Genomic DNA, 14,451 nt, shown 5'->3' on the forward strand with positions numbered 1-14,451 from the left:
CGATTGTTACGGTTGATAGGAAACACGTGTATGTTTGGCAAGGTTTTTAACCACTATGATCCCAAGTGGTCACCCATCCGGGAACTAGTAGCTATGGCCGTTACTTACTCTCAGTCGCGTTCCGCGACTAGTAGCAGACAACGCGCCACACCAAGCCACTACAAATAATAAAATAATGCTAGAAATGTTCAACCTTTGTTTAGGCTGTGCAAAATTTTATTTTTTAATTTACATATCAATTGTGATTGAATGTAATCGCCTTTAGAAATATTCACTGAGTATTTGGACATTTTTAATTCAAAAATTTAATAAAAATTATTATTGTTATTGTTATCATGGAAGCCACTTATTCCTCATACTTTGTAGTAGCATTTTCAATGTTTCAAACGTTGTAAACACTCAATACCTACAAAAGCATTATTTATTTTCATTTTTCTCACAATAACTGTACCAAATCATTATTACAATATTCACTTAATCCTGTATTTCTTTGATATTCATTGACATTCATATGCACTTATTTATTTCACCAATGTTTATCACTGACATTTATTTTATTATTCTCCATACGGAAACTGGTATTTCATATACAATTTTTAATGGTAGTGTGTACACAAATAACAATATTGTACAAATAATGACTTCGTTGTTTAAATTGTTTTTATGCAAATTTTGTCAACAAAGTAAAAATAATTTTTGTGTTTCTTGCTTTGTACTTTTTTAATTGAGTTATTGTTTCTGATGTTGATGAACAGCTTTGCTTATTAAGATATATTGAATGGCAATTAAAAAAATCAATATCCATCATTTTAAACCTTTTAATACTTTATTACTAGTAAGTTTATTGATGAATAAGTAAAATTAACGTTATATTAATTTAATAAAACATGATGGATGATTTCTAGAAAAAAATAATATGGTACTAAACGAATTTAATAATATTTCTTTGATTTTGTTTTTCTGAGAAAAAATCATTTATTAAACAATAAAAAAACATTTTAGAATACATGCCATTTTATAATAAATCAAAGATGAACAGCTCAAGCTTTAAGTCGCCTTCCCTTGTTATTGAACAACGTTTCTAGGTATTTTTTTATTATTAGTATTATTATTATTATTTAACAACCATCGATTTTCAATTTGTATTATATATAGGTATACATTACATATATGTATTTACAATTTAAAAAATTACAATTTTTTATATTTATAGATACCATTGTATAATATTAATTGTAATATTTTTTAGTAAAACTAGTTTATACTATTTAAAATATTACAATATAATATACAATTTATGAGTTTTTTTTTTATTATTATATTTTAAATGGGGAACAAAGTTTTACAGTATTTATATTCTTTTATGTATGGAATACTGGATACATTTGTAACATAGTCAATATATTTTTCTATAACAAATAAAACAATATAAAAAAAACTTCCCGTTCTATTTATTTACTTATTGTATTAAATATTGTGTGTACAAATAGAAAATCTATTTTATAAATAATAATAAAATATTAATTCTAGTTTTTTTTTTTTTTTTTTATAAACATTTGTCATGCCGCAAAATCCTTGCGTCACTTCCAGAGACGTCCGCCAAAAATTAGTTCAGTAAATGCAAAATTCGTCTTGACGTCACTCACACTCCTCCATTAGGACTATTCTATTACTGTACTCTATATTTGTATTTTTAATTTAAAAAATTGACTTTAAAATGTCAGTGGTTGCATTGGAAATAGATATTTTTTATTTTAACATGCTAGTTAATATACAGTTAATTTTTATTGATATTTCAAATTGAATATTTATATCAAAACATAATTTTTGTTTATAATAAATGATTATTAAACCACTAAAGCTATAATAAAAATACAATTATTAAGTTAGGTTATTATTTTTATTATTATTATTATTTTTAATATACAATAAAATGTAATAGATATTCTTTTAACAACATTTCTGAGAATATACCCGACTTTTTTAACCGTTAAAATAACAATACCCAACTTATTATTTTCAAATGGTTCATTAAGATATTAATTAAGACATATATAACATAACAAAAACTTAAATCGTTACTCAAGTTATCTTTTTTAAACTATTCTTCAATCTATAGTGATCATCATAAAAATACACTGTTAATCAAATACATAATATTTGTGTTAGTTAATTAATTTATTGGTTATTATTGTAAATGCATCATGAATGATTTAAAAATATGAACGATATTGTTATGTGAATAAATAATCTATGAAGAAAATAAATATCACTCTAGGACCGAACTGGACTGTATTTTATTTTATTTCCTGTCCGAATATCCTGGTGGAAATCTGAGTTTATAAACATGTTGAGTCATAAAAAACTTTCATACGTATAAAAATATAATATGATAATAATAATATTAGTTTTAGTTTAAAATTGTACATGACTTAAGTCAATAGTGTAAATGTGATACTGTGTAGAATATTATTATAAAATTTAGTTTTATAAAATTCAATATTTTGTTATTGTGTTCATACTCGTAATTGCTTGTCATTCGTACAATTTTAATGGGTGATGAAATGAAAGAGAATTAATAAATACGCATCAGATATTTTTGTGAAAAATAAAAACGATAAAGCTTTTGATTTCTATTGATAGTAATTAAACTTGAAATTGAGAAACATAGTACAATAAATCTAAAGTACTATGTTATAATAATGTATTAATATGTTAATAAATTATCGCTTGAAATTCATGTACACTGTACGTTATTACGATTTACGATAGATTTGTTGTATTCACAATAGTTTAATTATTGATATAATTCTAATCTACCATTTAATAATCGATAAGTATTTTTCATTTTTAAACAATAAATGTCGAATTATATTGTTAAGAAATATTTTATACTGACAACTTTCACATTTAAGTTAAATTATAAATATTTATCCATGCGACAAAGATTTTAAATGTTTCATAATTTATTGTGACTTTCTACTTAAACCCTAAATATTTAAGACTTCTAAATCTTTTAATATTTCAATTCGGTTAAGATGGATTTTATGTCAAATTCAACAATCGAAAGACTAAATATTAAAACTAAAATCCTTTTTTTTCATCTAGATGTATGCAGTTGTATTCAAAACATTTATATAGGTACCGTTTTAACTTTTTTGTTGTAAGCAGTATTATTATTTTAATTTTGGATGATAAACAATTTAATTTAAAACGTAATACTATTAAACTTTATACTTATAAAAAATATATATTTTTACGTATTTACAAATATTCAATTGTTGTTATAATTTTAAATTTCAAAATTATAGGTAAGTAAGAACAATTAATATTTAATATTAAATAAAAGTTAAAACATATGTATCTATGTATTCCGCCATTTTTACTAATTTACTATGATTGGTATGAGCTATCAGCTATCAGTGTGATAAACAATCGTGATCGTTTTAAAATTTTTAATAATAGGTACTTAAATATTGTAATGGAAACGTAATTGTTTGGTTAATTTTATTTATCACTAAACTATGACATATTTATCTCAAATTAAAGTTTAATATTTTATCCTTGTTTATAGTACCTACATATAATTTATGTAACATTTTATATTAATATTACCAGTCACCACGTTTAAAATTTTATTACGTCTTTCTTGTTACTCGTAATTTTAAATACATATAAGTCATAAAATATTGAAGCGTATTTTTTTTATTTTTTTGTTTTTATTTTAATAACACCAAGTCATTTAATTTTACTAAGCACTTTCAATACACATAAAAAAAGATATTGAATAGACAAAAACAGAAGTTTCATATTAAATAATTTTATTAACAACACACGATCAGAACTTAGTAATATACTATAATTTGAAGAACACCCACTTATATTCAGTGTTATTTCTATCACACACAATTTTACACTATGGAAAATTTTTGTTGAGCAGCAGAACCAATTTTGTGTTGTTAACTAGCTTTATATTACAGTATATATCTTAAGCAATTTAAAGGTAAAAACATCTATTTTTTTAGACTTTTGATACTAACAATATTTTAATTTGTAAGAAAGTTATAAGCATTTATGAATTATAATATTTAATATTAGCATACCTACTCATAACTCGTTTGATAATTGAAACATCATAAAAATAACACACAAATACGGATGCTTTCATCTTTAAATTTAATAATCACTCCACTAAAATATTTATAATATAATAAATTACAAAATTATTATTAATAATAATACAAAAGCAATATATAAAAATGGAAAATGTTATTACAGTAATAACTAAAATCTAATATTATTACGTAATGTTTACATTAAAACATTTTTTTCAACGACATTTGGTACGTTGTATACAGTATGCATATACTCAAGCATGAATACAGGTAAATTTTAGCCCCCTACCCTCTCTTAGGAAATGTTATTTATTATAATATATGACATGAAATAAATAATTTACACATCTTGAAGCCCATAAATAAAGTTATTAATATTACTATCACATCTTATCTACAATGTTATCTATAATTTATTTTGTACTAAAAAATAAGTTGCATTTTTTTCAGAAAAATGTAGGCTCCACCACTATTAGAGGTTTTCAAATCTACACCAAATATTTTACAACACATATTGTATGCAATTTATACGTTGCGTTATTATATAAACGTTGAATGCTGACGGCGTCCCTATTAATAATAGCATAATTTGTGACTTTTGAAGAAACTAAAGAAGAATATTTACTTAATTCTTAAAAATCATATTCATATATTATACGAAAACCAACTCAAATTCAACTCTACAAAGATGTAGACATATATTTATCAACTAAAAAAATAAATAAACAGAATAAGAACTTTGTATATGTTGTAGAAGGAGTGACCTTAAACCATTCACAATTTTCCAAAAACTTTGAAGTAGTTTTACATAGATTGATAATATAACGCTTCGAAAATACGAACGGTAAAGTATACATTAAAAATCACTAGCTGAAAAACTAGTTCATATCAAGTGGTATACAGACCTCTTAGAACAACCACTTAAGTACATACTCTGCAGCTACTCGGTAGCTGAATACGCCTGTCCATCACGGAAACCATCTGCACATGTGAAGAAGATAGACGTGCAATTAACCAAAATGAAGAATAATCACAGGTGTCTAAAACCCACTATTGGTAATAAACTATACCAAAAGCTGTACTATATAGATCCGTCAAATATACGACGATAGCACACAAATAAATAAATGTAATTTCGTTGAAAGACACCCTCACTTCTACTCTATAATTATACATATCACGAAATAATAGATTTAAGTGTTTCACTACATGAACATAATCGTAACCTCGTGAACGTGAATAATTAATTGGAGAGATTTAAAGTAACTATATATGACATTATGATATTTCTTTTTTACAAATGCATTTATAACTATACAATATCTTTATACAAAAGCTTTACTATATAATGTATTACCTTAAAATTACGCACAAATATTTATTTAAACTTTATTTGTATAAATAAAATATATACCTAATACATTCATATTTTATCATATTATTATTATTATTATTATTGTAATCTCACCAGTTATAACATAGAGAGAAGTTGCATTATACATCTTTATTTTTATAAATATATTTAATGTTATATCATTTTCGTTTACGAAAATATTTCAACATCCTTGCTGAATTTAATATTTTGAATATACTACCAGGAAGGAGTGAATCGAGTCCAAGTTGAGCTTTCCGCCCAAACAATTCCTCAAATGGTTACTTATTAATCTGAACAATACCTATATTATTATTATTTATTTTTGTTTAAGCTGGCCAATTTGAATACGTTTTACAATTTTATTAATTTATTAAATTTACCAAGCATTTCCTCGAATTTTAATATCTTTATTTGTACTTTCAACACTGTTACTTTGCTTCTAAAAGTGTAGACGACGTTTCTCATGTAGAATTTTAAAATACAGTCATATGTTTTTAAGTCGATTAATTGTCAATTATACAAATTGTTAGGTAACTAATTAACGGTCATTTTTCGATCGGGTAATCAAAGGTATTCCAAAAAATACAAAATATATCAATTAAATGATAAATAATTATAAAATATTACTTAAATTGCAATTTTTTTCAAGAACACATATAATAATGTAGATGTATAGTTATAATAAATCAAAAGAAATAAACACCCACCACCATTTCAAGATAGAATATTGATTAAATCGACCTGTACACGTGTGTTGACTTTATTAAATACAGAACTACAACACAACTTGAACACTTTTTCAAACATGTTTTACAAAATTATAAAAAGTTATTGTATAACAGCGTGTAATATATTACGTAATATTTTTTTTTTAAATTATAAATCATGTTCTAGGTTATTTATTTGAGGAAATATAGTGTTAAATAAATACTTGTATCGCGTATTCAGAACAAAAAAAAAAAAAAATGATACCTATCTCAAAACATTAAATTGCTCAGGATATTAAACGTCAAATTATATATATTTAAACTTAAAGAATGAGTTTTTAATGATGATCAAATTTAAAAATTAAAAAAAATTATTCTACGTCAAATTAAGACGTTTATTTTAATTTTAATTAAGACTTAACAAAAAAAAAGAAATAACAACAACAATAATTAATCAATTTCAGTTAAAAATTCTATAAATAAAATTTTGTAACTTTGAATATATTTTTTTACTTACCTACTAAGATTTTTTATTCTAAATTAGATGTATGTTTGTCCGAAAACAGCATTCATAGTTAAACATAAGAGTTAAGATGTGAGGCTAATATCATAATATTATTAGTCATAAAATTATTTATTTTGTTGATATATTATGTACAATAATAAATTATAAGTAATATACTCGTACTTTACTTTCTTATGAATATTGTGGGACTTATTAATTGAATACGAAAAAAGTCATCACTTATTTATTTTATCGCCGAGTAGACTTATCGATTTCAACATCGTAGTTGAAAACTAAAACGTTGTATTTATTTCATTATTAAATAATAGTAATAACATACAATAAATTACACCACAATCAACAGTAGAGTATAAGAATAATACCCTGATATCTAATACTATCACGAAATTATACCCTATAGGTTCTACGGATTACTAAACTTCGCCGCATTCCACATTCAACCTTTTCGTATTACCAATAATCGTAGGTACTTAATGATTTATAACGATCGTTCAATCGATTTAAAGGTTTATTATTCACACGTCAAACTAATAATACAGTACAAGTGCATTTTAGGTACTCTGCACTGTTACACTCTACGGTCCTTTTCATTCCTCATTTTGCATTGATCTATGTACAATAACAAAAAATCGGTTCTGCTGGACAAAGTTCGCCGTAACACGACGGAGTAGACTTTATAACAGCAGCGTATTTCACGGGAAGATTCGATCTGTCAGTTATCGTTTTCAAGGGGTTCGATGTATAGATCGATTTCTAAACTCCAAAACGCGCGCTATTCGAACGATACAACGAGGAAAAAAAATCGAAGTAATCAGCTCACCTCGTAGTCCCGGCTTGTCGGGATCTTCGCCAGGCGGATACAGGTAGTCTTCCGGTACTTCAGCTGCCGCCTCTTCCGCGGACACGTTCCGCAACCCGTTTGGCAGCGGGTCCCACGTCCACTGACAGTGCGGGTCCATCGTGCACGTATCGTCCACGTAAGACTTGATCCGCTGCATGGTCAACAGGCTCATGTCACCGGTGGCCGGCGACGGCGAGGCCGCGGGCACCGTAACGCAGACCACCGCGGCCCACAGCGCCAGGATGGTAACCAGCGCTGGCCCGCGACACCGGACGCCGTGGTCCTGATGCCATTCGAAGTGACCGCAGTGAGATTGATGGCGGCGGCGATGGTGTTGATGGTGGTTTTGATGGTGGTGGTGGTGGTGGTGGTGATGGTGGAGGTAGTGCTGTCGGAGGTGTCTGCGACGATGGTCGGACGTCATGACAGTCGCCCCGCGTCGGTCACTGGTTTGAGGTCTGGGGCAATGGCTGTCGTGCAGTCGTCCCGTCTCGGTTGTGCTCACGCGTCCGACGGTCGAAAGACTAACGCCTGAAAAACACACGCGATATATTATGAGAATAACGAGATAACGATAACATATTATTATTTTCACCCCGGGGGTTTCTCCTCCCCTCCGAGGTTTTTTCGCGAACTATTTCGATGACATCTTAAGAGAAATAAAAAATTTGATACTATAATACTATAGTCATTATAATATCGCTATTTAAACTGACTCGGTATATACTATGACTGTTTCACTCTGTTATAATTGGTTTTTGAGTTTATAGCGAATCGCATTGTTTTAGCTTATTGCGCGGTGTATAATTTTTTTAATAGAAAACTTGCATGAAGTAACGACAAATTCAGTTTTCAAATTTTTATTTTATTATTTTTTTGATTAAATTTTGGGTACGATTTCAAGTAATTTTTACAATTTGATTGTACTCTACGGTATTTTTAACCCACCCCCTCTCCTTTAGTGTTAGTACCTGAGCTATTTTTTTTATTTACACTTTCTACATACGTCTTACAAGTCAATAATATCGAGGACTATGAATTTAGAGTAAAGTACATTTTCTTGACTTATTGTATACCGCAGGTTTTTTAACGGAAATTATAAAACGACTAATTCATTTTTCAAACTATTACATTGTTTCCTTTTCTCTTTAAAGAAAGTTTTTCTTTTTTTCATTACGATAAACAACATTTTTATTTTATTTAGGTATAGAGATTTCAAATACATTCGTTAAGTTGTTATAGTATATTAAATGTATAGACTCCAAATTTTAATAAAAATTGGACACCTGGTTTTGAATATAATATTATTTAATATTAATTTCACGTTTTTATACAAGAAATTATTTTATTTTATTTATTTTTATCAGTTAATCATTAGATTTAGATTAATATTATGTAAGCATTATTAATTTAATATATGAAATTTATTACATTTTTTGTGAATGCAAAACAATATACAGCATCAAAGTTTGTTAAGTTCAATTAAAATGTATAAATATTGGCCTACTGTACCTCGAACGTTCAATACAATTTATAGTATTTTACGTACACCATTGCACATCACATATATTGTGTATATTAAAATTACTACTTATACCATATCAATTACTATGTCCTTAATACGTTTTTATTAGTGGTATAGTATTATACTGTCAGCGGATCAGCAGCCAACGACGGCAGCAGCTGATGCGCATTGAACTATAAAATGCGATCAAAACTAAATATTTTAAAGATTACACCTCTAAACTCAGTTAGAATTAATATTATTACTACTGTAATAATATAACTTAGGTATCAGCTACATTTTTCAGTGTTCGGACCGAATAATTGTGTCAATTTTAGGCCACTATAGTACCATAAAATCTGTCGGTAACCCTCACCAGAATAACAATATCCATACAATTCGTACATAGAATTCAATTTTACACATTGAAAAAATATCAAACATCGAAAATTCTTACCCATGAAGGTGATAGTTTATTTTTAAAAGTCTTTCTCCTCGAACGCATGACGAAAATTAAATTAACGCTTTTCAAATCTATCACTCGAATAACCCGTATTTAATCTGAGAAAATTAACAGTTGCAACTGCAGTTGACTTAACGAAAATCACAGCCGCCTGGGTATGAGCGAATTTCACAATACATTTACAGGGTTTTGTGTACTTTGAAGATTGTTGTCGTCCACTACACTTGATATATTGGCTAGATCAAACTAAATACCAACGCGGTATCCAGGATTAGGACCCACAAGAATGGACATAAGTGACATAATATATACCAATATATTATTACATAACACTATATAACTATACCGCCACGCATCTGTCCAATGCCTGTTCATGCCGGTATAATTATTTTCTATGCACATATACATTAAAACATCGGCCCGTATAGAGCGGATGAAACGTAAATAACTATGCAGTATTAATCAAAAACGAGAGGTTGGTATCAAAGTATGCGTGTGAATAATATTTCAATTTCTTATCTCCTACTACTATTTATAGTGGTATTGTGCACTATAATTCATTTAATTGTATAATATATCTTTTATTTATTTTCTATTCAAGTATAATATTTGTTTAAGTAAGTATAAGTGAATTTGATGAACGATAATACTACCATTAGTGTTACTTCAATAGTATTGTATTTTATGATATTAATGTATTAAGTTTATTATGAAAGTGCATTATAAAGTGTTTTAAATAAATATGAACAATAATTTAATCATTAAAATAGGATGATATAAATCACTTATAAATAAAGTAAGAGATGGATTTTTTCAAAAGAGATAAATATGAGTTATACACTTATACTAACAAGTATTGAAGTATGTTTTCCGGGCTTTAATGATAGATGTGGGAGAAAAAGTATGAATATTATTTTACTTCAATTAAAGTGAAAATATTAACATTAATAAAGAATAATTTTATACTTATAAAAGAAAAAATATGACTATGTGAAACTAAATATAACTGCGAATATATATATATGTGTGTGTGTGTGTGTGTGTTTACGGTTGTTTTAAATTAATGTGTATGACAAATGTTACAGATATAGAAAGATAGACGGACTAACGGGGGTTTCTCTTAGCTTCTAGTGTCTTTTTAATGGGAAGTGAAAATAATGATCTATTTCTATTATTATTGGGTGACCTACTGATAGACATAAGGTTTAGTGAATATATGGTTATGGGTATTTTTGTATATTTGTTTATTGAATCGTATTAGTGATATGTTAACTATTCTGTTTTTATATATTTTAAATATTACCAATTAATCAAATATAATACCCGTCACATGATAATTACAATACAACTCTGACACTCTATATACCAACAATTATTTTATTCATTATTTATCTATATTATATCTTATTATTTAAATGGTGAAAATAATATTTTAACAAAGAATAGCTGGAACATTATTAACTGTATTTAATGAAATTGATCGTTTATAGAAAAATAATGGAAATAGAAGAATTGTGATGATTAAATTGATTTTAGACATTTTTTAGACATCTTAAAAATAAATTATTGTGCTTCTACGTAATACGAGTATTAACAAAAAAAAATAATAAACACGTGTTCACTGGTTTACTTGTGTAGCTATCGAAGGCGAAATGAGACTAACAGAGAATATTGTGTAGATATTATTTGTGAGGGTATTAAATTTTACATGACATTACTTACAAAATAAATATTTTCTACTTTATATTTTATTATACCTATATCGTATAATATATATAACATTAAAATGCGTATACATAATATGTTTATAAATATATTTAAGTTAAATACTTAAAACCATTAAAAATCAGTTTTTTTATGCGATTTAATGTTTTTCATATAGGTACCTTGCTTTTATCGCATTAAATATTTAGCCATAACTTGGGAATCATAAACACAACGACACTACTTTATGTATAATTTTTATATATTTATGTGCAGGAAAATATGTTTAATTTTTAGATTCTGAGTAGATGATGAGTATATTAATTTAACAACGATATTTTTTTTGTTGGTGACACGATAAGTAATTAAAAAAAGTGGTTCGATTTTCAATTTTGAAAATAATTTTAGATAAGAAATTGGACCTAGTTTGTTGTTTAAAGAAGTCATAATTACCAGTATTTTTTAAAATTATCGAAAAAACAGGAATTTTTTACGTAAATCTTTATTTTCTATACATAATATAGATTTTAAAATATTTTGACTCACTCTTTTTTTAAAGCTATTTTCAAGTAATTATTATTATTTTTTTTTATTTTAGTTACAATATACATATATTATAATTTTCTATTAATGATAAAATTTTAAAAATATTTTGTTATTTTTCAGTTCATTTATAAGCATAAGAAATTTGGAGTTATTTTTATTTTTTTACTTTTTAATTGGATGTACGTTTTTTTTTTTTTTTGTAAATACAATAATAATTTATTAGTGTTAATAGTTTACAGAATAACTTTACTAAGATCATTAAATAAAATAACTATTGGCTTGTGAATGAATATTTTTAAACATAAACTGACTCTATTTTTCTAAATCTAAAATAATAAATTCTGACTTACATTCTATTATTTTATAGTTGAAACTTGATTATTAATTAAAAGCTCTGTTGGTACAACTTTTTTGTTGTAAGATAGAATTTCAAAAACAAATTTATTTACAACTACTGAAGTCAAGATGTAAAGTTTAATTTTTATCGTAAAATTTTTTTTTTCGTAACAATTATTTCTTCATTCATATGACCATATGGCCATATTGAACAGAATTAAAAAAAAAATGAATCAAAATGATTCACTGCAAATAACTTGACGAGAGTTCAATCACAATAAAAATAATAAATTTATCGGGACGTCAGATTAGATTTAGTCGTAACTTCTAGTAATATCGTCTTTTTTAAATTAAATAATGACAGGAAACTTATAAAATGCCAAATTAAATTTAATATTTCATGTTATATTTTATTTATTTGATTAAAATATCTATATAATAACTAGATATTTCAAGAAATAACACCATTAAATTGACGCTAAAATATAACAAATAAAAAAATTATATTAACATAAGAACAGGTATTATACAAGTAGTTTTTTCAGGTAGAAAAACTGTTTGAAGTAGAAGAAACTGATAATTTAAGATATGAACATAAAAAAATAAAAATGTATATGTAATAAAATCGATAAAGATGCATAAATGTAAGATTTTACACTCAAATTTTATATTTACCTCCATACTCATTATTTTTAGATATAATGTAATATCTTAATTTATTACACCGTATGTTTATGAGATATTAAATCAAATATTAATATATTTCAATTATTTATTTAAATTTTATCAACTTGAATAACATAGTTTAAGTCTATATAGATGGTAGTACTCGTATGTTAACTGGTAAAATCTTGCGATTTTGATTCATAATTATTACATACTTTTTATTTTTTTATATATTTTCAACAAATAATTTTCTTTTATAAATAAAATTAACGCGAATTGACAATTTGAATTATGTTAAATGTGTTCAGCTCAAAATTTGTTTTCAAGTTACATAATATTAATTCATAGAGAAAACATTGAACGATAAACTCTGTTCTACCATATTTAAAATCACTTTCAGTAAGTGAATATTTATCTGCAGAATATAAAGTTGATGAATGTAAGTTATATGTTTTAAATCTTAATAAAAAAAGTCCATTACTCCGGATATGTTAGACATGATTTGTTTTCTATCTAATATAAAAAAAATATAAAAATCGTTAAAATAATTGAATAGATACCGATAATGTAAAAAATATTATATATATACAAGTATATATATTTATGACACAATTTAATTAACTAATGATTTAAAATACTTCTTTATTACACAATTTTACGCTATTAACTGATTATATACTAAATAAAAAACAAATATTACTAAAGAGTAAAGTGTAAATTGAACAATATAATCTGAGAAAATGTGTATATATCTAATAAACATTAAATAAATACACGCCACTTAGTGAACTGTAAAAAAGTTAATATGAACTTGGTAATCTATCAGACATTGATATTAACTATATAAATGAATATTAACAATATTCCGATAATTGTGTCATATAATATTACGGTAAGCGTTAAGTGTCTAACGCAGTTATGTCGGCTTAAACTTTTTTCACCTCCTTGTAATTGGTACAGCCAGTTTGTCAATAGCTACGCAGATATACTATAGCTTTCCTTGTATACTCAAACAGGGATTTAGGCAAACATGAACGGAAACTGAACAAGACGATTTTATGAAAATAAAACGCACACTTTACAACTCACCGAAACTATCCTCACCAGATCATGGAGAAAAATTTTGTTTTTACCCGACACTGGTTCATATTTTTATAACGACGATATCCTGCCAATTATGTCAAAATTGATATTTAATAATACATAGAACATATTTGCCAGTGTTTGGAAAGAACGTCGTCCATGAACGCACGTTTACGACGTTCACGTTCATAGTTAATGAACGATACGCGAACGTCACTCGTTTTTTTTTTTCAAATAATGTAAATGTCAACACTGAACTACGTTTATATTTTTACTGAATTTGAACGGTTTTTAAGACGCTCAATTCATTTACCATTTAATAAATATATTGATTATTTTATTTTATATAATAATATTTTCCTATTATAATTCAAAATTATTTTTTTCTCATCTGTTTTGTTTTTATTTTTGAGTTGAATGAAGCGTATATGTTTATGAGTTTTTATATTGACTGCAGATAAAAGATTCATTAAAAAACAATTTTTAAATATAATAAACGCATTCATTTTTCAATGAACGTGAACGCGTTCGTTTGAAAACAATACGAACGTGAACGTGAACGAATTTATTTTTTTAGTTAACACT

The 14,451-nt window shown here is 26.0% G+C and overlaps 1 protein-coding gene across 2 annotated transcripts in view; it reads right to left on the reverse strand.

Moving 5' to 3' along the window:
- The window catches only part of LOC112592460 (ALK tyrosine kinase receptor-like), a 336,409-nt gene that overhangs the window by 277,422 nt on the left and 44,536 nt on the right, over positions 1–14,451 (reverse strand). For both annotated transcript variants that reach the window (XM_025336511.1, XM_025336510.1), the window contains exon 2: positions 7,544–8,095. In XM_025336511.1, coding sequence (XP_025192296.1) covers positions 7,544–7,988 — 445 coding nt within the window. In that variant the 5' untranslated portion in view covers positions 7,989–8,095. The remainder of the gene's footprint in view (positions 1–7,543; positions 8,096–14,451) is intronic.

This window comes from Melanaphis sacchari, unplaced genomic scaffold, assembly GCF_002803265.2.
Source record: "Melanaphis sacchari strain LSU unplaced genomic scaffold, SCAv2.0 Contig177_pilon_pilon, whole genome shotgun sequence".
NCBI lineage: Eukaryota > Metazoa > Arthropoda > Insecta > Hemiptera > Aphididae > Melanaphis > Melanaphis sacchari.